The 26,893-nt window shown below is 34.9% G+C and overlaps 1 protein-coding gene across 3 annotated transcripts; it reads right to left on the bottom strand.

The window, feature by feature from the left end:
- Positions 1-13: 13 nt before the first annotated feature.
- LOC128191681 (aromatic-L-amino-acid decarboxylase-like) lies at positions 14-18,120 on the bottom strand. 3 transcript variants are annotated; one of them, XM_052863873.1, is made up of 14 exons: positions 17,972-18,119; positions 6,140-6,280; positions 5,768-5,978; positions 5,520-5,633; positions 5,268-5,387; positions 4,541-4,678; positions 2,235-2,378; positions 1,729-1,795; positions 1,543-1,637; positions 1,283-1,350; positions 1,092-1,182; positions 902-1,000; positions 710-811; positions 21-580 (listed from the first exon to the last, which is right to left on the bottom strand). In XM_052863873.1, the coding sequence occupies exons 3-14, from the start codon at positions 5,966-5,968 to the stop codon at positions 383-385; spliced, it is 1,437 nt and encodes a 478-aa protein (XP_052719833.1). In that variant the 5' UTR covers positions 5,969-5,978; positions 6,140-6,280; positions 17,972-18,119; the 3' UTR covers positions 21-382. The 3 variants fall into 3 exon arrangements, with proteins under 3 accessions (XP_052719831.1, XP_052719832.1, XP_052719833.1); XM_052863871.1 differs by having other exon boundaries at positions 14-580; positions 710-1,000; positions 17,972-18,120; XM_052863872.1 differs by lacking the exon at positions 17,972-18,119 and adding an exon at positions 8,402-8,419 and having other exon boundaries at positions 14-580; positions 710-1,000.
- Positions 18,121-26,893: the final 8,773 nt, after the last annotated feature.

The raw sequence follows: 26,893 nt of genomic DNA, 5'->3' as shown, positions 1-26,893 counted from the left end.
AAATCAAGTTTAATTCCTCACAGAGACTTATTTATTAATTGTTATTGATATTTTGCACATCGTTACTATATATATAAAAGCTCAAATTCTAAAAACCTCAATGAATAATCCAGGTTTACATAAAGAATTACAAAATACTTAACAAAAAACCTTCCTATTTCACTATTTTCATCACATTGCACATTTAAATTCGATCCAATTAACTATTTGTATTGTATTCAGACACAATTGTAGTCAATATTTCTTTTCCAATCAATGATTTTAAATTTATCTACTACATGTGCATACAGTAGGTATCAATATACAAGAGTACCGGTATAACCACAAATTCAAACAAATGAAAACGTTCCCTACATAGTCCCTATATACATGTATACAGTTACTATTTTTTCTCATCACTGATCTTCTCCGTTAGTTCCTGTATGACTTCCCATGCAAATTTCACATCTTTTGACTCTGTCCGTGAAGCACACACAGCAAACCTCAAGAAGAAAGTGTCATTGACTTTGGATGGCACCAGGTGTATACGACGATCATCGTTAATTGTCTTTAATAATCTTTCGTTAACTTCATTTGAACCCTAGAACATGGAGAAATACAGTTATTGTTGATGAGAAAACAAGAAAATCATAACATTGTGGTTATGAAAATGAGAAGCGTCTTAAAGTATTAGATGTAGTAATAAATTCAAGTGCGGTCTCGTGCTTACTTTAATTCTAAAACAGACAAGGCCCAGCACTACTTCTCCAAATATTTCAAATCTCTGGTCAGCTTTTACCAATTCCTCAAACTGGTGAGCAAGTTTAACATCCTTCAAAAGAAAAGTGATTGTATTGTTTACATTATATATAAACAGTCGTTGTATAGGGGATAGAAATGGCCCTGTCATTGTAATGCTAACCTTCCTTATACATTCCTGTAAACCCTTGATTCCAAACAACCGCAAAACAAACCATAACTTCAGTGACCTAAACCTTCGCCCCAGTGGAATGTGCCAATGCTGAAGTCAAATGATATTTAAAGTAAGTTTAGATTTTAAAATGTTCTTTGTGAAATGGATTTTGTAAACAATATATTGGAGTTCCTCTTACTCTGAAATCTGGTATGGCTCCTTGGTTGTCATGTTTGAGGTATAAAGGGTCAACATTGAATGCATCGCTCAAAAGCCGGCTGTCCTTCACCCTGCATCATATAACAAGATGTCTGATCATGTCCAAACACAAAGCCAGAAAAGACTTTTTTAACTGGGTTTTTTTTTCTAAGTATGTTTGGTTGTACTTACCACATGGCAGAGCAGTCAAAGTTGACTTGTAACCATTTATGAGGGTTAAAGTTGAAAGACATTGCATGCTGAAATATTTTTGTTTGTAAAAATCATTAGCTATTTTCTATACCATATACTAAAGCAAAGGATCCAATTGCTATTCAATATTGATATGACATCATCAACAATGTTAACCCTTTTTCATTTCAGTTGATCCCAACAATTTTAAATAGCAATTTTGAAAATGAATTGATCATTTTGTTTATTTAACAGCTTACTTCTACTCCATTTAATAAAGGTCTGAACTCAGGACAAATAAAGGCACTTCCAGCGTATGCTGCGTCAATGTGCATCCAAAGCCCCTCCTTCTCACCTAGAATATAAACATGTTGTGGTAATGTCAATGATGAAAATGATCAAATAATTAGCTGATATGTAATCATGTAACACCATGAAACACTTACAGACTGTCCCCAACTCCAACACATTATCGAATGAACAAACGGACGTTGTCCCGAGTGTAGCACATAACTGTAAAGAGAAATCTGCATTTGTAAAAAATTGTAATGAGGCATCGTAATTACAACTAATGAACTGTTATAAACAGTTATTACACGTAATCATCTGTAACAGATGATCATGAACTTTAATTTTCTTTAAAGGAACGTTGTTACTTGGACTGTTACTTCTAAGTTGATGTTTTGATAAAAAGAAATAATATGAAATTATTGGGAAATTGTTATGTGTAATCAAGTGGTAACTTTTGAAAGAAAATTGTTATAGGTCACAGAGTTGTACACTTTTAGAAGTACAGTTTACTAGATTTACAGTGTACATGTACATGTGAAACATATGTATCATGTACATCATTTTCAATAACTGAACCCCTTGAGTTACATGATATTCCATCATGTGTAATCAGAGTTCTTCTTTTCTGTGGTATGATAATGGTGAAGTTGTGACTTCTTACAAAGAATGGAATCAGCCCAGCCTCTCGGTCTTTCTCTATGGCTCTCTGTAGAGTCTCGCCCCTCAGTGAGAACTTTTCATCAGTCTCCAGCAGGCGTACCTTGACTGCTCCAATCAGCGCTGCCCTTTCCACTGAGCTGTGGGCCTATACAGAATATACACTGTAGTGTAACAGTAAATCTCGTCTTACATGTACCCTCATCACAATTTTATTCTCAGAAAAGCAAGCGTTTGATATTTTAATTATTTGAATTTCATTAATGAATGTTTTATCAATAATAAGTTGCTGTACTCAATTAGTTTTAAAAATAAGCAAATTTTAAACATTCTTTCCCAGAAATGAGACATGATTGTCCTTTCCGAGAAAACTAGAGTTGTTTAGCAGATGAAATCTTAGATTTTTTTCTGATACATTTTTAATTAGGCGTCATTTAAAAAAGCGTTTCCATAATTCTCAAGTTACAATCATTTGACATATGTTTTTATCAATTTGTTTTGACTTTTATCAGAAACTTTCACTTAAAAATTTCGTCAATATTGAGGTGTTGATGGGGTTTGTTCCCGTTTTGCACACATTTGTAAATTAGGTATCGAAAAAATGTGTGCGAAACGGGAATTTGACCAGATGAGATAATTGCTTAATTGCTATAGCCTATATTACAATTCCTGAGAGGGCAATTGACAATAAAATAAATAAAACATATCTATACTCGCAACTGATATTTACATTTATTTTATGTTACAATATTACTTGCATAAAATCACATTTACATAATAATTGACATCCATATTAATGAATTTGATTTTAAACATCAATTTGGTCATGAACAATTTTATTATTTTTTTAAACATGAATGTTGCAAATATGTAGCGCCTTTGCTTAAATTACTGCCAATAGGAAGCACATATTAAAAGTTTGAAGAGAAAATATCATATGTTAATATTTAATTATTGCTTTTGCTGACATAAATGGAGGGAATGCGTCTAGTGAGAACGCTGCTAAATATTTTTCAGTTATGTTGTGGCTTGAATAATCGAAGAAATAGACAAACTGTATAATGATAAATCGGCAATTTTATATGCTTCAAAAACTGTAAAAATTACTTCACAAAACCTTTCAAATGAAGACTTAATTCATGCATTTTCAACCTTTTTCAGATTGAGGTGTATCGCATCAATATTAAATCAAAGTACTGAAGAACCGACGGGAGTTGATTTTGTCGATGTTTATTTATTTTAAAATCAATGATATGTTACTTTGCTTGACAAGTAGTTTCTAATTTGAATTACGCACATTTTTATAATATGAATTTTTGGACTTTTTTTCGACAAGAATGTCGAGAAACCCCCATTTGAATCATGTTAAATAATATTTTATAAAGATAAAATTAATTCAATCAAACTATGTATCAGTAATACAAATATTTCTCGAAAAATGTATGGATCCAAGCAATATTGAACTCTAGTCTCGTTCAACCAAACGCACGGCTGACACCGTAAATCTCCGACAAGGATTTACGGAGACAGCCGAGCGTCGAGTTGAACGAGACTATATTGAACTCTGGCGTAGGAATACATACGACTACAAAAAATATTTATAAAACAGAACAAAATATCTATATTCTTCTTCTTCTATCGTTAAGGCGCTGATAAAACACACGTAACAATCCAGGTAAAATCTTTGACCGAAAGCAGACTATAATTGCTATCACAACACAAATCACGCCTATTGTTCTATACCCAATTATCAAATGTGTGCAAAACGGGAACACACCGTTGATGGAAAGATATATTTTTTTAATTGTCTGGTGTCAAATGTAGGTATGGTTTGTATTTACATCTACCGAGTATGATTCCCTTACGGAAACTTATAGTTCAATTATATATCTATAGAAAGTCTATACGCCCCGTTTATCGATTGGTCGAAACCTAAAGCGTCAGAAAAACACGGACTGCACGAAATAATCAGGATGATGTCGGACTCAAATTCCTAAAGGAGACGATTTGGCCGTTTCTTTTAGCTAACGTACTGATGTATATTAACAGTAGTTAAGTGAATTTTACTTACTTTTTACAATCAATTTATTAATTTTTTAAAAGAAATATGTAAATATAAACAATAAAATGCTTTCTTTGAAGATTCATTCGGATTATGAAGTACGTAGCGATCATTGCTGTAAAAAAATACAAAAACGGCATTTTTCTTGTATCATATCAATTTGTAAATCAATTTTAAACTGTGATTTTGATATAAAATATTTTTCAGTAAATCTAATAAAATAAAATTTTTAAATTTTACAAACTGACCTGAGCGGAGCAGTAAGCTACCATCTTGCTTATGATGCCTTCATCAGGTGAGTGGCTGAACTTGTCACCGAGAATTTGATGTAAGCGCTGTGTTCTGGCTGACAGGAGAGCCACCAATGTTGCCTCACTGGCTGTTCCCTGTACATATACACCATAACAGTTCATATTAAAAACCGCCGTTCTCTGATCCCCTTACTCTGGTCTAAATTGCTTTATACAATTTTGAAATTATACTAAGGTTACCCATTGTCGTACCATATGAGATTTTGCCACTAGAAAATAATATTCATGTATCCATGGATTTTTGTTAAAGAGGGTTCTTCTTTTGGTCATGTATACTCATAGTCTGTGTTCTGTCGTCAAGGTTTCAAGACTTGATATGTCGACTATAATTATCCTTTTTGCCGTGAAAGGACGAAAACTATATTGACCTTGACATTTAACACCATAGAGTGTAAAAATACTGCACGCTGAGTATATGGTGACCTTGACATGTGACCTTTGAATTTGAAAAGAAATTAATAGGTTCTTCAATTTTCCACCAAAAACCCGTGTACCAAAATAATATAATTGTCCCCCATTTTAAATTTGTTTTCACCTGACCTACAAGGTGTGGACAGATGGACAGAATCACACACAGACAGAGGCACAGAGCCATACTACAATATATCCGTCTATTGATGGCCGTATAAAATTTAAAAAAAACACTTTATGCCCAACGCCCGACCTGTATGACCCCGCCGCCGTGACCTTCACTGGAATGGAGGAAACAGTCTGGGAGCTCAAGCATTTTAGCCAGCCAGTCCAAAACCACCATCTCTAACTCTGTACAGGCTGGACTGGAAGCCTAGAAATACCCATCACATGCAGTAAGCATTAAACCGAGTAACAAAATGTATACAATTTCTTTCAGTTCATTTGTGCTTATCGTAATATTTTAAGCGAGGCCATTGACTGAAAAAAATGAAAAGGTCTTTACCCACGAAAATCCGATACATCCAATAGCGTCTGAGAGAATGTCGGCTACGATGGCTGGGTAGGAGTTAGCAGTGGGGAAGTACGCGTGGAACTGTGGGGAATGCCAGTGAGTTACCTTCAAAATCCAAAGATTTACAGTCAACACTTTAAAAAAGAGTGACTTTTATAAAGTGGTACAGCAAAACCCGGTTAACCCGAATGTTAAGAGACCATATATACACTGTACTAAGAAAACTCCCTTCATCTTACCCCAGGCATGATAACCCGTTCTATGTCCTTCATGACGTCAGGCCATTGCTCAGCTTCATCCGGGGCCTTGTCCGGGATTAGTTCCTTTAGATAACCGGGGGAAACATCGGGAAACGGCTTCCGGTCCCGGATGTTTTCCAGATAATCTGCTACATAGTCCACCATCTGCTTTCCAAAGCGTCGGAATTCTTCTGCGTCCATCTCTGGTGGCCTAGGATAAACAATAAAATTCTCGTTTCTAGAATAAATGATACAAAACTCGTCTCTAAAAAAACTTCTTCATTTTAAAACGTAGAAGATATACATCTAAATTTAAACTTTATTCGGGTCTGAGTTACACAATTAGCCGTAGTGCAGTGTAGCTTGACTTACAGTTTTTTTTTTGTTCGTTTCTCCGTATTCTTCCAAATAACAATTTCCTGTGCTTTCCCTGGCTTGATTTCCTGGGTTGATTCACTGGCTTGATTCTCTGAGTTCTAGGGATCTAATCAATGGCCAACAATTTATCATCCACTACAAATTGCAGAAAAGCATCCCCATTTATTTTTACATTAAACAGTCTTTGATTTGTAAGCGCATAGTGAAATCCAATATATAGCGAAATATCGATAGATGAAATCCGTCAATGCTGTTGGTGCTAATGTCAACACGACAAAAGTCAGGAAAGTGTGTGAAAAATCTGAACAGAACCCGTGAACAATACTGAACGTGAATGGACCTTCATTCCCGCATATTGTCCCGGGTTGACGTGTTTTAGTGACTTTCCTATGTATTGATCCCTGTTAATACCGTACAATAAATCTGATTAATATGTCGCCAACGTTTATTTTTTTTTCTTTCCCTTTTCTCTGTTTTTGTAATTAGTCTTCATTTTGATGTAGAAGTACTTTATTTCTAGTTACGTTTTCTTCCTATTTGCATTCGCTGATTCCGCGACTGTTGAGAGCGCGCTTTTGTTTTGGAAGGTTTGATCAATTAAACAAGCCTCGAAATGTCAGATTGATCGATAAGTACGAGAGGTTCTAATAGCTTTTTCTATGAATAACAATTAGTTTTGTGTCGCTGTCCGCTGCAACTGTGGTCAATCTAAAAGCTGTTCCGATTTTATACGGAACAAGAGGCCCAGGGGCCACATAGCTCACCTGAGCAACAATTGCCTTAATTCTGATCAAATTAGCATTACAGTATCAAACTATCTTGACAACTAATTACAGTAGATCTTGCTAAAGAAATTGAAAATCTACCAATTTTCATCCACCTCTTTTTTGTGGTAAATACCAAGCCCCTTTTGTTGTTGCACCTGTAAGAAGATTTTTCTCTATTCCTATATACCCCCCCCCCATTTCGTGGCCCCACTTTTCTCTAGGGAATCATGGTTTCATCAAACTTAAATCTGCCTACTCTGTGCTTTTACTTAAGTACTGAGTTTTGGACCGAAAACTTTCCCAGAATATTTTTAAAGATTTTCTCTATATATTCCTATGTAAAAATTCAAACCGCCATCACGGCCCCGCCCTTCCACTAGGGACTGTGATTTTGCAAACTTGAATTTACACTACCCGAGGATGCCTCTACACAAGTTTAAGCTTTTCTGGCCAAATAGTTTTTAAAAAGAAGATTTTTAAAGATTTTCTCTATATTTTCCGATGTAAAACTTGATCCCCCATTGTGGCCTCACCCTACCCCTCGACTATTATTTAAACAAACTTGAATCTATACGGTCTGGGGATGCTTCCACTCAAATTTGGGCTTTCCTGGCCTAATAGTTTTGTGAAGAAGATTTTTAGATTTTCTCTATATATAAAAATTATCCCCCATTGTAGCCCCGCCCTACCCCCAGGGACCATGATTTGAACAAACTTGAATCTACATAATCTGAGGATGGTTACACGCCAATTTGAGCTTTCTTGGCCAAATAGTTTTTAAAAGAATTTTTTTTAAAAATTTTCTCTATATATTCCTGTATAAAAATTTATCCCCATATTGTGGCCCCATCTACCCCCGGGGACCATGATTTGAACAAATTTGAATCTACACTATCTGAGGATGCTCCCAATTTAATTTGAGCTTTCCTGGCCTAATAGTTTTTGAGAAGAAGATTTTTAAAGATTTTCTCTATATATTCCTATGTAAAACTTGATCCCCCTCTTGTGGCCCCTCCCTACCCCCGGGGACCATGATTTGAACAAACTTCAATCTACACTACCTGACGATGCCTCCAAGTTTAAGCTATTCAGGCCTAATAGTTTTTGAGATGATTTTTGAAAAATACCAACACATTTTCAATAATTCTCAATTATCTCCCCTTCATTTGAACAAACTTGAATCCCGTTCACCTTGTGGTGCTTTGTGCCAAATTTGGTTGAAATCTGCCCAGAGGTTCTTGAGAAGAAGATGAAAATGTGAAAAGTTTACGACGACGACGACGACAACGACAGACAACGGACAAATTGTGATCAGAAAATCGTTTAACCCCCGCATAAGCCCTTGTTATTTTATCATCGTTTGACTCGAAAACGTTCAATGAAATTAGACTATAATAAATCCAATTGATTGCATATTTACAGAAACAGAACAATGAAGTTAATCGCTGTTCTCAAATTAGCACGTTAAAAGTAAAAAATGAAAACTTACATTTGTTATCCTCTATATATCTCTAGCTTGCAGAGTTACAACATGTAGAATCCTCAAGATGCTGTCTTTATATATACTAGACTGTATTTACATCTACCAAGTATTATTCCCTCTATTTCTTACGGAAACTTATAGTTAATCCATATTGAAATCTGCACGCCCCGTTTATTGATTGGGCGAAATCTACAGCGGCTGAAACTGACAAGAAAGTGACAGGACCAAACTTGACACGCCCAGTTTATCGATTGGTCGAGACCTACAAACTACCTAGGAAAAATCACGGACTGCATGAAATAATCATGACAACATCAGACTCAAAGTCTCACCGGAGACGATTTGGCTGTTTCTTTTAGTTAACGTACTTACGTACATTAACAGTAATTTAGTGAATTTTACTTACTTTTCATAATCAATTTATCAATTGGCTAAAAGAAAGATGTTAATATAAACAATAAAATGCTTTCTTTGATGATTCATTCGTGTAATGAAGGTAGCGATCATTGCAGAAAAAATTTATGTATTTTTTCTGCAATGTCGCTACTTTCATATCCCGAATGAATCACCAAAGAAAGCAATTTATTGTTTAATTGACCCGTGCGTGCACGGGTGGACATTGCATATGGTATCGGACATTTACGAAATACTGAGATACATCCACACACCGTATTGTTGACATTTACAAAACCAAGCTTTTAAGCCTACAATAATGCTATTAATTTCACTTCACTTTGCTTAGTTAGAATAATCTATAACTGTGTCTCGGGACAGGTCTCGCCACATTTAAAATGCCTCCCATATACCCGTAATGTAGCAAAAAATTGCAGAATCGCTCCAAAACAATTTTGGAGAAAATTAATGAAGCTGCATTGAAAATAACAGTCAAATTATTTATAACAAACCATTTTGAGGCTGTAAATACCTTTCATATGAAGAATTGAACACTTATTCACCACCGTTTTTTACTCGAATTTACACACCATGTTGACATTCTGAACTCTCGGGATTTTTAATATTAAATGAACTGAGTTAGAGTTATCTCCGGTATTTCATTTGATGAACAAAATGTATGACAAATTTTCAATGAAAATTTACACGTATTTGTAATATCGTTTCTGCGTTTATCCATGGACATGTGATATTGTGGAAACATAAACTAAAGAGCCTCTTGTGATTTAGCGTGAATGTATACACATGCGCAAGGAGTCCGGTCAAGTCGTACACAGACCAACTCGTATACAGGTCAACTCGTATACAGAAATTTCCGTATAAACAACCAAAAATCAGCTCGTATACAAAAATTCCCGTTTAATGTATGATTTTTACAGATCAAAGTGTGAATTTTACACTTTAAAGAGTGGATTTTACACTTTAAAGTGTAAGTTTTACAGATTAAAGTGTAAAATTTACAGATTGAAGTGTAAAATTTACAGATTGAAGTGTAAAATTTACAGATTAATGTGTGAATTTTACACTTTAAAGTTTGAATTTTACCAATTAAAGTGTGAATTTTACCGATTAAAGTGTGAATTTTACACTTTAAAGTGTAAATTTTACAGATTAAAGTGTGAATTTTACACTTTTAAGTGTGAATTTCACAGATTTAAGTGTAGATTTACACTTTACAGTGTAAATTTTACAGATTAATGTATGATTATTACAGATTAAAGTGTAAAATTTACAGATTAAAGTGTGAATTTTAGACTTTTAAGTGTGAATTTTACAGATTAAAGTGTAAATTTTACAGATTAAAGTGTGAATTTTACACTTTAAAGTGTAAATTTTACAGATTAAAGTGTGAGTTTTACAGATTAAAGTGGAAAATTTTCAGATTAAAGGGTAAATTTTACACTTTAAAGTGTGAATTTTACAGATTAACGTTTAAATTTTACAGATTAAAGTGTAAAATTTACACTTTAAAGTGTAGAAAAAAAATGTGAAGTGTATATTTGGCATTAATACACTTCCGTATAGTATAGCTGTTTCATCAAATTAACATATTATCTATTTTTCATTGCAATGCGTAATTTTCAACTAGTTTAGATTCATGATTTCCATGAATTCAATAGCTACGTCATGTAGCTCTTATTTAATACCTTTGGGACTTGAGGAGCGGGCAATATTAATTCAGAACATTTAAACAATAAAGTGCTTTCTTTGGGGATTCATGCGGGATATGAAGGTAGCGACATTTCAGGGAAAAAAAATTCCACGATCAGCCAGCGGGTTATGGAATGGTTTCTGCAATGATCAAAACTTGTACTTAAGTGGTTTTCTTATATTTAAAGCCTTATTTGTGGTGACAACGTCTTACTATTCATATTTAGACACCCCATTTGGTGTCTTTTGTTGTCCACAGTCGTTTTGTCGGTCGTCAGAGTTTGAACATTTGAAATCAGCTTTTTTTCGTAAACTACGTGAACTAGTAAGTTTTACGTACGTGGCTATAATTTTTAAACAGCTTTGTGTGTAGCATCTGTAGGGAAGAGGAATATAAAGAAGATTTGAGGGGGGGGGGGCACAAATGCCCATTCGGTTTAATCGAAAAAAAAAATAACAATATCAAATTTAATATTTTTTCCAACTAAACATACTTGATAATGTTATTATACAAGTTTACAACATTGGTAATCACAAATTACAAAGCACATCGAGAGGAGGCATAACCTTTATGAGGCATCACATTTATGAGACCATATTTATCATATCATATGAAAATCATACTTTATGATCTTGGATATTCATGGATACTGTTTTGACATAATATCGTACATCATATGTTAAAAATTGTATAACAATCATATGTTCTTATCATACAATATTATAAGATACAATGTTTATCGATACAATAATATAAAATATGATATTGCATCCTATGCTACTTACAATATATATCATTTAATACCATATATTTACATTCTACTGTGTTTTTCCATTAAATTCCGTGATGTTTAAATGCCTCTAAATGCAACAAGTAGTCAAAGGTCAAATTGACGAGTTTTATTATGACGTCACAAACGTTGAACGCTGTAAACTGCAACGTCACAAGCGAAAATCAAAGTTCACGCTTGTGGCTGTTACTGTGGCTCTTCCATTAATGTTAACTTACCCTTAGGATAAGATCGGAATTTTAAGGTATAATTCACATTTGCAGACAAGGCAAGAAGTTAAAAAATGTAAATATAAGCATTAAATCATGATTTTTTTTAAGTATACACTCTCATAACTGCCGCGGTGTGTGCATACAAATTTTCATAACGCGCTAACGCGCGTTATACTCAATTTGTATGCACACACCGCGGCAGTTATGAGAGTGTATACTTCAAAAAATCATGATTCAATGCTATAATAATGTGTAATAAATAATGATGCAACATGATATTGTAACATATAATATGACATTGTATCGTGTAATACATTATTGTATTTAATCACACAATACAATGTCATAATATCAAGTATATTATATAAACCAATATTCATATTATACAATATCATATAATATGATACGATGTTATATATTGCAATGTAATATTCAACAATATCTTTCGATTAAATAATATATAATACAATATCATATCACACAATATTTACATGTATAATAATATACAATACTATATATAACAATATCTTAATACAATATCATATCACAATGTAAAAAAAATTGATACAATATCATATCGTATTATATAACTTTTTATAATATAATATGATATTATATTGTATCATATATGAAATCATAGTGTGTCATTTCATAGAATACTATATCATAGGAATCTAAATCATGTTATATCATTAAACAACACATCTATCAGGCAGGTTTGAGTGAGGTAGGAGATTTTTTTAGCATCCTTGAAAATGGAGATCAGGCTCTGCATCTGCATCTGAAGCTACCTCTGCCTTTCATTCCTATTACAGTTTAATCAATTATGCAAGCAATTATCTATAAAACATGTGACCTGTTCCAAAAAAATTAAACATCATCCAGCATCCGAAACCAATGGCTCAGATTCAGCATTCAAGCATGTCAGGTGCACCTGTATCATAAGACGCACTATCCATGTAATTAAGTTTGGTGAAGTTAAATAAACCTATTCCAAGTAATTAATACATATTTATGGGATATAAATCGATGTTATGATACATGCAAATATACATATTTTCAATAATTTAGAAAAAAATTTATCAGATTTGTTGATATTTTAATTCTATAGTATCTTATCTATCCTCATATAGGCGTTTACACGCCTTACTAGTATATACCAATCTGAGAGGTTCGTATGCAAAACGGAAAGTATACTTTAAGATAAATCAAATACTTTATAGTAATTTACAGTTGTATTAAATAATTGATATTTTAAAAGAGAAAAAATTTAAATTAAAAACTAAATTTTATTCAAGATTTCAAAGATATAGGAATTTATCACAAAAATATCAGTTTAGTTAATTGTGGTTAAGTTCTGAGCCAGCTTTTAAAAAAAAAACATCTTGTAATTATCGTTTTGACATCATACCAAAACGCTTTGTCATTAGCAAAACTGTTAAGATTTTCGTTCCATTGAGGTACTATATAGAACACCAGTTACTGAATTTTTATTGTCCCAACGCATATATTGTCTTAATACATGTAGATAATGGATCATGTCTGTATATGTAAATATATTCACAATATTTTGAATCAAATAAGTCAATACAGTATAAAGATATTATCAATATACTAGTAATCCATATACAGTGTCATGTATATTGCGATCAATTAATTCGAACACTTTCCATAGGTGGGACTACGCCACTGTAAATACTATTTTAGGAAAAGAATGCGGTGTGCAGAGATTGATTTCTTTTTTTAAATGTATACTTCACTATTTGCTTTAAAAATAGAAACCACACATTTTAGTTTCAAGTTATGACTAGCTAATTAACTCTCACCCCTTACCCACGAAAAGCTTATAAATGCGTGCATTTAAAAAAACCAGTTCTCCGCTGTCTTAGCTATATTAAGTAGTTTCTTGTGTTATGTTCTATAAAAATCTTTTTAATCTTTAAAAATTCAGTTATGGACAGCATCCTCTGTAAAACTCGTACACTTCATGTAGATCCGCTCTATTTACATAAATGATTCAAGCTCAGGTCTTGGCGATTACAAAGCTCAAATTCATCCCGGTTCAAATTTTGGATTTTTAAGGCTTATTTTTACTGATAATTCATTAATAAATTAATTGATTAATCAACACTAAGAATTTTATATATTAGCATAGATATCTCAGTTTTAATGAGGGATTTTAAAGCAAAGTCATTATATCAACGGAATGTACAATTGCATATACGAGAACATGTTTAAGCCATTTGTGTAAAACATGATTTAATATACAAAAATGTTGTCAAAGATTAACACTTTTTTCTCTGTCTTGTTTACGAGATGATTTTTTGCATACGAAATGACATGTGACCGCGCGCGTTTTGCACACATTTGATAATTGGGTATAGAACAATAGGTGTGATTTGTGTTGTGATAGCAATTATAGTCTGCTTTCGGTCAAATATTTTACCTGGATTTTTACCTGTGTTTAATCAGCGCCTTAACGATAGAACAAGAAGAATATAGATATTTTGTTCTGTTTTATAAATATTTTTTGTAGTCGTATGTATTCCTACGCCAGAGTTCAATATAGTCTCGTTCAACTCGACGCTCGGCTGTCTCCGTAAATCCTTGTCGGAGATTTACGGTGTCAGCCATGCGTTTGGTTGAACGTTCAATATTTCTTGGATTCATACATTTTTCGAGAAATATTTCTATTACTGATACATAGTTTGATTGAATTAATTTTATCCTTAAAAATTATTTAACGCGATTCAAATGGGGGTTTCTCGACATTCTTGTCGAAAAAGTCCAAAAATTCATATTATAAAAAAGTGCGTAATTCAAATTAGAAACTACATGTACTTGTCAAGCAAAGTAACATATCATTGATTTTAAAATAAATAAACATCGACAAAATCAACTCCCGTCAGTTCTTCAGTACTTTGATTTAATATTGATGCGATATACCTCAATCTGAAAAAGGTTGAAAATGCATGAATTAAGGTAGCTCCATACTCGTAAAATTCTCTGAGGAAAGTTGAAAAACCGAACTGATTTCGACTTAATAGACTTAAATGTCATCAATTGTTAGAAAAAATAAACATGTCATCGCACTTTTTGAGATGCCAGATAAACATACACTAATGCATATTTTAGCATTAGAGAAATGTATTTTTTTTTGTTAGAAGTAAAATCTTGTAGGCAGAAATTTGTTTTTCTTGTTTAATTTTAATGTCAACTTTATCAGAAAACTAAAATTACAAAAATATTTGAAAATTAATCGTTGGAATAAAAAAAACTATAGCATTTAGACATACAACTGAGAGAAAAGTCAGAAAACGAGTTATTTCCCATTTGCATAGATAAAATATATAAAAATTTGGAAATTTAGTATAAAATTAAGTGCGAAAATATCTTGAACCTATCAATAATTCTAATTACATCCATGTGATAATATTCACATAAAATAAATAAAACTATCTTGCACAATTTTTAAAGAATTCAAAGTTTTACAAAAAAGTGTGACATCACAGAACACTGGAACTACTTTAAGTCTTCATTTGATGGGTTTTGTGAAGTAATCTTTACAGTTTTTGAAGCATATAAAATTGCCGATTTATCATTATACAGTTTGTCTTTTTCTTCGATTATTCAAGCCACAACATAAATGAAAAATATTTAGCAGCGTTCTCACTAGACGCATTTCTTCCATTTATGTCAGCAAAAGCAATAATTAAATATTATTATTAACATATGATATTTTATCTTCAAACTTTTCAAATGTGCTTCCTATAGGCAGTAATTTAAGCAAAGGCGCTACATATTTGCAATATTCATGTTTAAAAAAATAATAAAATTGTTCATGACCAAATTGATGTTTAAAATCAAATTCATTAATATGGATGTCAATTATTATGCAAATGTGATTTTATGCAAGTAATATTGTAACATAAAATAAATGTAAATATCAGTTGCAATTATAGATATGTTTTATTTATTTTATTGTCAATTGCCCTCGCAGGAATTGTAATATAGACTATAGCAATTAAGCAATTATCTCACTTGGTCAAATTCCCGTTTCGCACACATTTTTTCGATACCTAATTTACAAATGTGTGCAAAACGGGAACAAACCCGCGCGCGTTGCTTCTCCAACACGCCACCTGGCGTTTATTTTTGTGCGTCCGCTTGTTTTATGTTTATGTCTGTTCGTTTTGCATTTATGTATGTTGGTCAGGCTTGGGGTAATGCTAAATGTAATGGTAATGCATTGCAATGCATTACATGTTTTCAAAGTAATGCTAGTAATGTGTAATGCCACAAAATTAGCATTACAAGTAATGGTAATGTAATTAATTACTTTCCAAAATCTAGTGTAATGCTGGTATTACATGGCATTACTTTGCATTACTATGCTTATTTATGCATGTTCACTTTTTAAAATGTGATAATTAAATGATTAGTTGAAATTGAATTTGATTAAATTCATTTTTAAAGAAGAAAGAAATAATTCTTGAGATTAAAATGTTTTAATTGTATTATTAAAAAAGATTTATAAAAATTCATTTTTGAATTGTTAATACATGTATTACTAAATATAACAGCACAATTTCATAACATTTTTAAGAGTATTGTTATTAAGAGGTTTTAATCATTTAAACAATTTACTCCAATTAGTTTGCACTTCAATAAGAAATGTGTCAACAACACACTATGCCCCCAGGATAATCTAAGTATCAAAACAATCTATTGTTATAAGAAGTGCTAAACACCCCAATCCCCTTCCCTTCGCTATGTCTCAATAGAATAAGAGACAGACATGCACCTTTAAAAGCAAAATGAATGCACTGTCCATCCATGATGAAAATAAATATCACTTCCAATATTATAACCCATTTGAAAATAATTTTACTTACTTATTTCTCTCTCTCTCTCTCTCCTCTCTCTCTCTCTCTCTCTCTCTAGTATACTAAGTACACTGTACATTAGTTTGTACTGATAGAAAATACAAGATTCATGTATTTTTTCTATTATTGCACTTAATATATCCTAAGATAAAGATCGTCAAACAGTGCTTTTTAGTCAAAGCTTCGACTGCCCCTGTAAAACATTTATTTAGTATAGCTGGGAAGATTTTCAAACTAACAGGATGCATTTAAAAGATGAACCCTTTGAAACTTCGATCATAAAGTGCAACAGCAATCTTTTGTCTAAAGAGTCCTCAGTAGAAAGAAATACGATTAAAACAGCGTATCTTAAGAAATATAAATGGGAAAAACCATCTGTTAATGAATCTATACAATTCAGTGTCCAAAATTATAAAGATTTGTGTAATCTTGGGGAAATATCTCTATTTAGCTTTTAATAACCACAACATTATTCCATAAATTTCTTTTTGTTATGCATGTAATTCTGTGTCTCTATTTCGTATCCTACATTGTATCATGCCAAATGTCTATAAATATCATTTTACTTATGTAATACGTATGTTGTTCATAATGCCACAAGATGATTATATATTGAGCAAATAAAGAATGACTCTTGTATATATAGTCATTGAATTTGAACCTGATACTGAGCATGAACCTGTAGATATGTTAAAGAGTGTTTTATATTTGAAACATTTGCAAAAACTTTTTATTAGCTTTGCTTTTTTAAAACAAAGTAATGGTAATGGTAATGCATTACTTTACTCATGTAATGGTAATGTAATGCATTACTTCAAGAAAATCAAGTAATGGTAATGGTAATTTAATGCCCAAATTCATGAAGTAATGGTAATGTAATGCATTACTTTACAATGTAATTCGCCCCAAGCCTGATGTTGGTTTTACTTTTTGTTTGTTTGATTTGTATAAAGACACCTTTGGTTGATTTTATGTATATTTAAATTGCAAAGAAGCTAGACTGTTGGTTTGGCATTTATAGTCATTGATGATATTATTTCGCATTGTTGAATTTAAATTACCATTGATTTTGTAAAAATGTATTTTTTGCCCTTTCCGCTGCCCATACATTTAACGTTAAAGTATCAGCATGTAATGTTGAAGTATCAGCATGTAATGTTAAAGTATCAGGAAATTCAAGTATCAGCATGTATTGAAAATTATCAACATAAGGCAGTTAAGGCGTACCATATTAGATGTCCTACGGACCCGGTTAAATATCGTCTACAAAGACCTGAGAGTAACATGGTCACGGTACATTGTAAGATTATTCTCTCTCTCTCTGTGTTGGAACAAGCTAGGTTAAATGTAAGCCCCCATTTGTAACATTCATTCAACACACTGACAATAGAACAAACATGACAGCCTAGAAATGTGTGTTAATTTAGCGACAAGGTGTGAACTGTGTATTCACAAGACAATATCTCAGTCGGGGTTTGACAACTGTATAAAAACATCTCTTTATTTTAAATGGCGGATTAGCTACTGTTGTCCGAAATCGTAACAGTGTGCATATTGTATACAATTCATACATAACCACCTTACCTGGATTAGCTCGTGCTGTCCGGCGTGGCTTTTAATCTGTCATGTGATATTTTTACGGCATTTAAAATGGTGGCTAACATAGGACACGACAAAATTAATTAAACTGTTTAACTGAATTCCTCGAACCCGCAGAGTGGGTTCAATGGATTCAAAAAGCATACTTTGTTATACCCCGTGTTGATGCTGAGATACAGAACACACTTCTATGCTCAAAGTGTGTGCGTTCGATTGAGTGTGGTCAACAATTGTCGATAGTTTTATTCTGCATCACAAAAAAAATTTCTAGCAATATAGGAGAAGTGTAGATAGAATGTTCTATCGTTAAAATGACAGATGACCTACTGACCATGTTACACAGCCTGGTCACGGTAAGATTATTCTGCTGAAAACAGTTTTATCTTTTTAGGTCACCTGAGTCACTCTGATGCCTATTGCTATTCGTCCGTCGCCTGTTAACAATTGTACATTTCTAAATTCTTCTTGAATACTACAAGGCAAACTGTTTACCAATTTTGCTCTAACTGAGTGATAATGAACTTTATCTATTTTACAACGATTTTGATATAAAACAAATTCTACAACTTAGCGCGAAGGGTTCAATTAATATTTTGTTTTAAAGCATCTACTCTGGGATGAGACGAGGAATCTAAATTGTGAAATTCGTGATCTTGCCAGCCCGGAGCTTCGTGCGCGGGGCCAAATAGATATCTACAAAAATGCCACCTCTTCTCTACTCCAACTCAATCTTTCAAAGAAAAGAGTATCTAATGAAAATATTTTTTACATCTGATTTTACATTCATTGGTGTCTTCTGTGTACTTTTGCTGTTGACTTTTCGTTGGTTATTTCAACATCAAGATGCTTTCTTTGGTGATTCATACGGGGTATATTTACATTCAGTATATATCTTGTTGGAAGTAATCACGGTTTAGAATATCAACTGTTTTTATACACAGAGTTCAACATGTATATATTCATTTCTCGATGCAGGTTTCCTGAACTTTTGACAAATCAGTGGTTACAGACACCATTATAAACTCAGAAACTGGGTTTCGAAAATCATTTTGCAACAGGTACCTGTATATTTTTACTTTCCGCTCAAACACGGGTGTGGGCAAAATAATAGGGGAAAGGCACTGTACCCATTACTGGTAATGTACATCAGTACGGTAGCTAAAAGAAACAGCCAAATCGTCTCCTATGGGAATTCGAGTATGACATCATCATGATTATTTCGTGAGGTCCGTGATATTTGTAAGATTGTTGTAGGTTTCGACCAATCAATAAATGGGGCGTGTAGATTTCAGTCCTGGCAGTTTATATTTGAATATCTACTCCTAATAAAAAAAGATTTTTTTCTCCACAATGATTCTAGATCTGGCATTATTTTTTTTTGTCATGGAAGCTAACTTAATAACATTTTAATATGGCTGTAATATGTTTTATATCCCTGAATAAGAGCGTAAATAATGGCTTTAGAGCGGCGATAAACAATATTTCATACAAAACAGACATCAGTATGAAAATATAAATATAAGCACTGAATGCTTATTTTTGGATGTCGTCGGTCCTATGACAAACGCGCGGTATTCAATTTGTCTGCACCGCTTGGTGTGTCATAGAACCGATAACATCCAAAAATAAGCATTCAATACTTAAACAATTAGTTCTTTGGTGATTCATGCTTAACCCGCGTTAGTATTACTTTAGGCCAAACACATAGTAAATTCTTAAAGTTCTAGTTCTCATAAGGCCTTTAAAAAAATTGCGTGTTTAGGGTAACACTGATGAAAAAATTAGGTTAGGTAGGTAGGGATTTTTTTTTTATTTTATCATATTTTTTTCTGCATGAATCCTATGGATCTTTGTTTGTGTCGTATTTAAAAACGGATTTTCTAATAGAAATAATATAAAATTCACAATCGGATGAAAACAGACATCTAAAAATGGTAGGATCGGGGCATTCTTGTAGGTTAGGTCGGGTTACCCTAAACACACAACTTTTTTTTTTTAGGCCTAATGTATCGTGTTTGAACAAAAAGTTTCACAGTCGTTGTCCTTGCAGTATGAGTTATGAACGATTTTTAAAAAAAAAAAAAATCAGTTTACATTCTATAATACGATACATATGCATGTTCTTTATACGCGTATATTTACAACCAGGGACATATTAGCATTTATTGAAAGTCTCGCGTGACAAGATTTCAGAGGTCGCAAATATTTTGACTCTTTGCGACAAATAATGCACGTCACCTTAGTTTTTCCAACAGAAATAACAGGAAAAGTGATGTTTGCACATGTAGATGTAGAAAGATTTTTACGAGGCGTTCGAAAACTACAATCATTCACTGTACAACTGAATTCTTTTCCGTATTAACAGCTGCATCCTTTGTGTAAGGGAACGTACCTGATGCCGAAATGGCAAGGGGACGGTAACTCTAACTAACCCACTTCTTCCTGCATTGTTGGCTTAAAATGTCACCTATGCACACGTTCTTTGCAAAGAACAAACTGCATCTACTTTGCAGTACTTCTTGTTAAAATATTCAAAGCGATTGTACCTGTAGTTAGAAATTACATCACATTATTAAAATATATTTTAATGGGAATAGATTCAGTTTGAAATTGAAAACATAATAATTGAACATCTGTGCCATGTTATTTTCTTCCTAAGTTGTAGTTACATATTATATCACCAGGCTGAAGCTAGCAGCCACTAACAGCAGCCACTAAGCCCATAGAAGCTAGCAGCCAATAAGGAAATTCATCAAAGTACTGAGAGTACTCGAACAGAAAAATTATATTTCACTTAATTATCGACATATTTTAATTAATATCAAAATGATTAATGCTCAATAATTTTTACGAGCATTGACGACTTCCAAAGCAGTAAAGCTCGCCTGGATAAGAGTTATAAATGCTTCTATGTTGGATAGAAATGAAATACGTCAATACGGGTCATAAGTTATGAAAATAATGTTATCCTAAGTGTAGACTTATTGATACAAATAAAAAAAACTATATGCATCGTATAAAGTGATATAAAAGAAATGATAAATTAAAGTAAATTAAAAGCATAAAACGATACAAATACAATGAAAACCCAAAGCCAACTCAGTGTGGCAAGATGACTTGTGTACATCGAAGTAGAACATGTGCGTGTTTAAAAATTTATCCTCCGGCCTTTTTACTCCCCCGGAAACAACATTAACGAAATTTAAAAAGACATCGTATTATTACGAATATGAGACAGTAGAACACCCAGCATTGTGATTTTATTCTCATCAGAAAATTGTAATATGTCGCAGTCAAAAACAGCGAAAATCATCAGGTAAAATTGGGATTATTTTGTCTCGGCCATGTTTTGACGTGAACCTTCGAATACAACAATGACAATGAAAAGGGTCGGTTTAGCTCACCCGAACTTTGTCATATTTAAGCATTTCACATTGATATGGGGGTTAAAAGTGGTCCATTATCTTCCTTAACTTTGAAGTGTGCATCAAACGAATAACAGGGTAGTGTAGGGGGCATATGGGGGTATCATTTCCCGGTCTCAGATTTGGGCTTTAGGGGTACCACCAAGTGGCTCCCATGGGTTCTGGCTCATTTCAGGGATTTATATCTCACTTGAGATTGACCACAAGAACTTGCAAACACTTGGATTAAGTAGAGGACCTCAAGAGGTATTCATAATAAGCGTTAGAGGGCACCTATGACCCCTACAGGGGTTCGGTTAGCTCACCCGAACTTTGTCATATTCTAGCATTTCACATTGATATGGGGGTTAAAAGTGGTCCATTATCTTCCTTACCCTGTTGTTCGTTTGATGCATACTTCAAAGATAAGGAAAATAATGGACCACTTTTAACCCCTATATCATTGTGAAATGCTAAAATAAGACAAAGTTCGGTTAGCTAACTGAACCCTTGTAGGGGTCATAGGTGCCCTCTAACACCTATTATGAATATCTCCTGAGATCCTCTACCTTAGCCAAGTGTTTCCAAGTTCTTGTGGTTCATCTCAAGTGAGATATAAACTTCTGAAATGAGCCAGAACCCCTGGAGCCACCTGGTGGTACCCCTACAGCCCAAAATTGAGACCGGATAATAATAGCCCTATATGCCCCCTTCACTACCCTGTTATCCGTTTGATGCACACTTCAAAGATAAAAGAGATATTGGCCCACTTTTAACCCCTATATCATTGTAAAATGCTAAAATAATACAAAGTTCGGGTGAGCTAACTGAACCCTTGTAGGGGTCATAGGTGCCCTCTAACACCTATTATGAATATCTCCTGAGATCCTCTACCTTAGCCAAGTGTTTCCAAGTTCTTGTGGTTCATCTCAAGTGAGATATAAACTTCTGAAATGAGCCAGAACCCCTGGAGCCACCTGGTGGTACCCCTACAGCCCAAAATTGAGACCGGATAATAATAGCCCTATATGCCCCCTTCACTACCCTGTTATCCGTTTGATGCACACTTCAAAGATAAAAGAGATATTGGCCCACTTTTAACCCCTATATCATTGTATAATGCTAAAATAATACAAAGTTCGGTTAGCTAACTGAACCCTTGTAGGGGTCATAGGTGCCCTCTAACACCTATTATGAATATCTCCTGAGGTCCTCTACCTTAGCCAAGTGTTCGCAAGTTCTTGTGGTTAATCTCAAGTGAGATATAAACCCCTGAAATGAGCCAGAACCCCTGGGAGCCACTTGGTGGTACCCCTACAGCCCAAAATTGAGACCGGATAATAATAGCCCTATATGCCCCCTACACTACCCTGTTGTTCGTTTGATGCACACTTCAAAGAAAAGGAAAATAATGGACCACTTTTAACCCCTATATCATTGTGAAATGTTAAAATAAGACAAAGTTCGGGTGAGCTAAATGAACACTTGTAGGGGTCATAGGTGCCCTCTAATACTTATTATGAATACCTCCTGAGGTCCTCTACCTTATCCAAGTGTTTGCAAGTTCTTGTTGTTAATCTCAAGTGAGATATAAACCCCTGAAATGAGCCAGAACCCCTGGGAGCCACTTGGTGGTACCCCTACAGCCCAAAATTGAGACCGGATAATAATAGCCCTATATGCCCCCTACACTACCCTGTTGTTCGTTTGATGCACACTTCAAAGATAAGGAAAATAATGGACCACTTTTAACCCCTATATCATTGTGAAATGCTAAAATAAGGCAAAGTTTGGTTAGCTAACTGAACCCTTGTAGAGGTCATAGGTGCCCTCTAACACCTATTATGAATATCTCCTGAGATCCTCTACCTTAGCCAAGTGTTTCCAAGTTCTTGTGGTTCATCTCAAGTGAGATATAAACTTCTGAAATGAGCCAGAACCCCTGGAGCCACCTGGTGGTACCCCTACAGCCCAAAATTGAGACCGGATAATAATAGCCCTGTATGCCCCCTTCACTACCCTGTTATCCGTTTGATGCACACTTCAAAGATAAAAGAGATATTGGCCCACTTTTAACCCCTATATCATTGTAAAATGCTAAAATAATACAAAGTTTGGTTAGCTAACTGAACCCTTGTAGGGGTCATAGGTGCCCTCTAACACCTATTATGAATATCTCCTGAGGTCCTCTACCTTAGCCAAGTGTTTGCAAGTTCTTGTGGTTAATCTCAAGTGAGATATAAACCCCTGAAATGAGCCAGAACCCCTGGGAGCCACTTGGTGGTACCCCTACAGCCCAAAATTGAGACCGGATAATAATAGCCCTATATGCCCCCTACACTACCCTGTTGTTCGTTTGATGCACACTTCAAAGAAAAGGAAAATAATGGACCACTTTTAACCCCTATATCATTGTGAAATGTTAAAATAAGACAAAGTTCGGGTGAGCTAAATGAACACTTGTAGGGGTCATAGGTGCCCTCTAATACTTATTATGAATACCTCCTGAGGTCCTCTACCTTATCCAAGTGTTTGCAAGTTCTTGTTGTTAATCTCAAGTGAGATATAAACCCCTGAAATGAGCCAGAACCCCTGGGAGCCACTTGGTGGTACCCCTACAGCCCAAAATTGAGACCGGGTAATAATAGCCCCATAGGTCCCCTACACTACCCTGTTATCCGTTTGATGCACACTTCAAAGATAAAAGAGATAATGGCCCGCCTTTCGCCCTATATCATTGTGAAATGCTAAAATATGACAAAGTTCGGGTGAGCTAACTGAACCCTTGTAGGGGTCATAGGTGCCCTCTAATACTTATTATGAATACCTCCTGAGGTCCTCTACCTTATCCAAGTGTTTGCAAGTTCTTGTGGTTAATCTCAAGTGAGATATAAACCCCTGAAATGAGCCAGAACCCCTGGGAGCCACTTGGTGGTACCCCTACAGCCCAAAATTGAGACCGGATAATAATAGCCCTATATGCCCCCTACACTACCCTGTTGTTCGTTTGATGCACACTTCAAAGATAAGGAAAATAATGGACCACTTTTAACCCCTATATCATTGTGAAATGCTAAAATAAGACAAAGTTCGGTTAGCTAACTGAACCCTTGTAGGGGTCATAGGTGCCCTCTAACACCTGTATGGATATCTCCTGAGGTCCTCTACCTTAGCCAAGTGTTTCCAAGTTCTTGTGGTTTATCTCAAGTGAGATATAAACTTCTGAAATGAGCCAGAACCCCTGGAGCCACCTGGTGGTACCCCTACAGCCCAAAATTGAGACCGGATAATAATAGCCCTAAATGCCCCCTTCACTACCCTGTTATCCGTTTGATGTACACTTCAAAGATAAAAGAGATATTGGCCCACTTTTAACCCCTATATCATTGTAAAATGCTAAAATAATACAAAGTTCGGGTGAGCTAACTGAACCCTTGTAGGGGTCATAGGTGCCCTCTAACACCTATTATGAATATCTCCTGAGATCCTCTACCTTAGCCAAGTGTTTCCAAGTTCTTGTGGTTCATCTCAAGTGAGATATAAACTTCTGAAATGAGCCAGAACCCCTGGAGCCACCTGGTGGTACCCCTACAGCCCAAAATTGAGACCGGATAATAATAGCCCTATATGCCCCCTTCACTACCCTGTTATCCGTTTGATGCACACTTCAAAGATAAAAGAGATATTGGCCCACTTTTAACCCCTATATCATTGTAAAATGCTAAAATAATACAAAGTTCGGTTAGCTAACTGAACCCTTGTAGGGGTCATAGGTGCCCTCTAACACCTATTATGAATATCTCCTGAGATCCTCTACCTTAGCCAAGTGTTTGCAAGTTCTTGTGGTTAATCTCAAGTGAGATATAAACCCCTGAAATGAGCCAGAACCCCTGGGAGCCACTTGGTGGTACCCCTACAGCCCAAAATTGAGACCGGGAAATAATAGCACCATAGGTCCCCTACACTACCCTGTTATCCGTTTGATGCACACTTCAAAGATAAAAGAGAAAATGGCCCGCCTTTCGCCCTATATCATTGTGAAATGCTAAAATATGACAAAGTTCGGGTGAGCTAACTGAACCCTTGTAGGGGTCATAGGTGCCCTCTAACACTTATTATGAATACCTTCTGAGATCCTCTACCTTAGCCAAGTGTTTGCAAGTTCTTGTGGTTAATCTCAAGTGAGATATAAACCCCTGAAATGAGCCAGAACCCCTGGGAGCCACTTGGTGGTACCCCTACAGCCCAAAATTGAGACCGGATAATAATAGCCCTATATGCCCCCTACACTACCCTGTTGTTCGTTTGATGCACACTTCAAAGATAAGGAAAATAATGGACCACTTTTAACCCCTATATCATTGTGAAATGTTAAAATAAGACAAAGTTCGGGTGAGCTAAATGAACACTTGTAATGGTCATAGGTGCCCTCTTATACTTATTATGAATACCTCCTGAGGTCCTCTACCTTAGCCAAGTGTTTGCAAGTTCTTGTTGTTAATCTCAAGTGAGATATAAACCCCTGAAATGAGCCAGAACCCCTGGGAGCCACTTGGTGGTACCCCTACAGCCCAAAATTGAGACCGGGAAATAATAGCCCCATAGGTCCCCTACACTACCCTGTTATCCGTTTGATGCACACTTCAAAGATAAAAGAGATAATGGCCCGCCTTTCGCCCTATATCATTGTGAAATGCTAAAATATGACAAAGTTCGGGTGAGCTAACTGAACCCTTGTAGGGGTCATAGGTGCCCTCTAATACTTATTATGAATACCTCCTGAGGTCCTCTACCTTATCCAAGTGTTTGCAAGTTCTTGTTGTTAATCTCAAGTGAGATATAAACCCCTGAAATGAGCCAGAACCCCTGGGAGCCACTTGGTGGTACCCCTACAGCCCAAAATTGAGACCGGATAATAATAGCCCTATATGCCCCCTACACTACCCTGTTGTTCGTTTGATGCACACTTCAAAGAAAAGGAAAATAATGGACCACTTTTAACCCCTATATCATTGTGAAATGCTAAAAGATGACAAAGTTCGGGTGAGCTAACTGAACCCTTGTAGGGGTCATAGGTGCCCTCTAATACTTATTATGAATACCTCCTGAGGTCCTCTACCTTAGCCAAGTGTTTGCAAGTTCTTGTTGTTAATCTCAAGTGAGATATAAACCCCTGAAATGAGCCAGAACCCCTGGGAGCCACTTGGTGGTACCCCTACAGCCCAAAATTGAGACCGGGAAATAATAGCCCCATAGGTCCCCTACACTACCCTGTTATCCGTTTGATGCACACTTCAAAGATAAAAGAGATAATGGCCCGCCTTTCGCCCTATATCATTGTGAAATGCTAAAATATGACAAAGTTCGGGTGAGCTAACTGAACCCTTGTAGGGGTCATAGGTGCCCTCTAATACTTATTATGAATACCTCCTGAGGTCCTCTACCTTAGCCAAGTGTTTGCAAGTTCTTGTTGTTAATCTCAAGTGAGATATAAACCCCTGAA

The sequence above is a fragment of the Crassostrea angulata genome, chromosome 7 (genome assembly GCF_025612915.1).
Source record: "Crassostrea angulata isolate pt1a10 chromosome 7, ASM2561291v2, whole genome shotgun sequence".
NCBI lineage: Eukaryota > Metazoa > Mollusca > Bivalvia > Ostreida > Ostreidae > Magallana > Magallana angulata.
The sequence above is the reverse complement of the archived record's forward strand: the minus strand, read 5'-3'. Positions and strand labels throughout refer to the sequence as shown.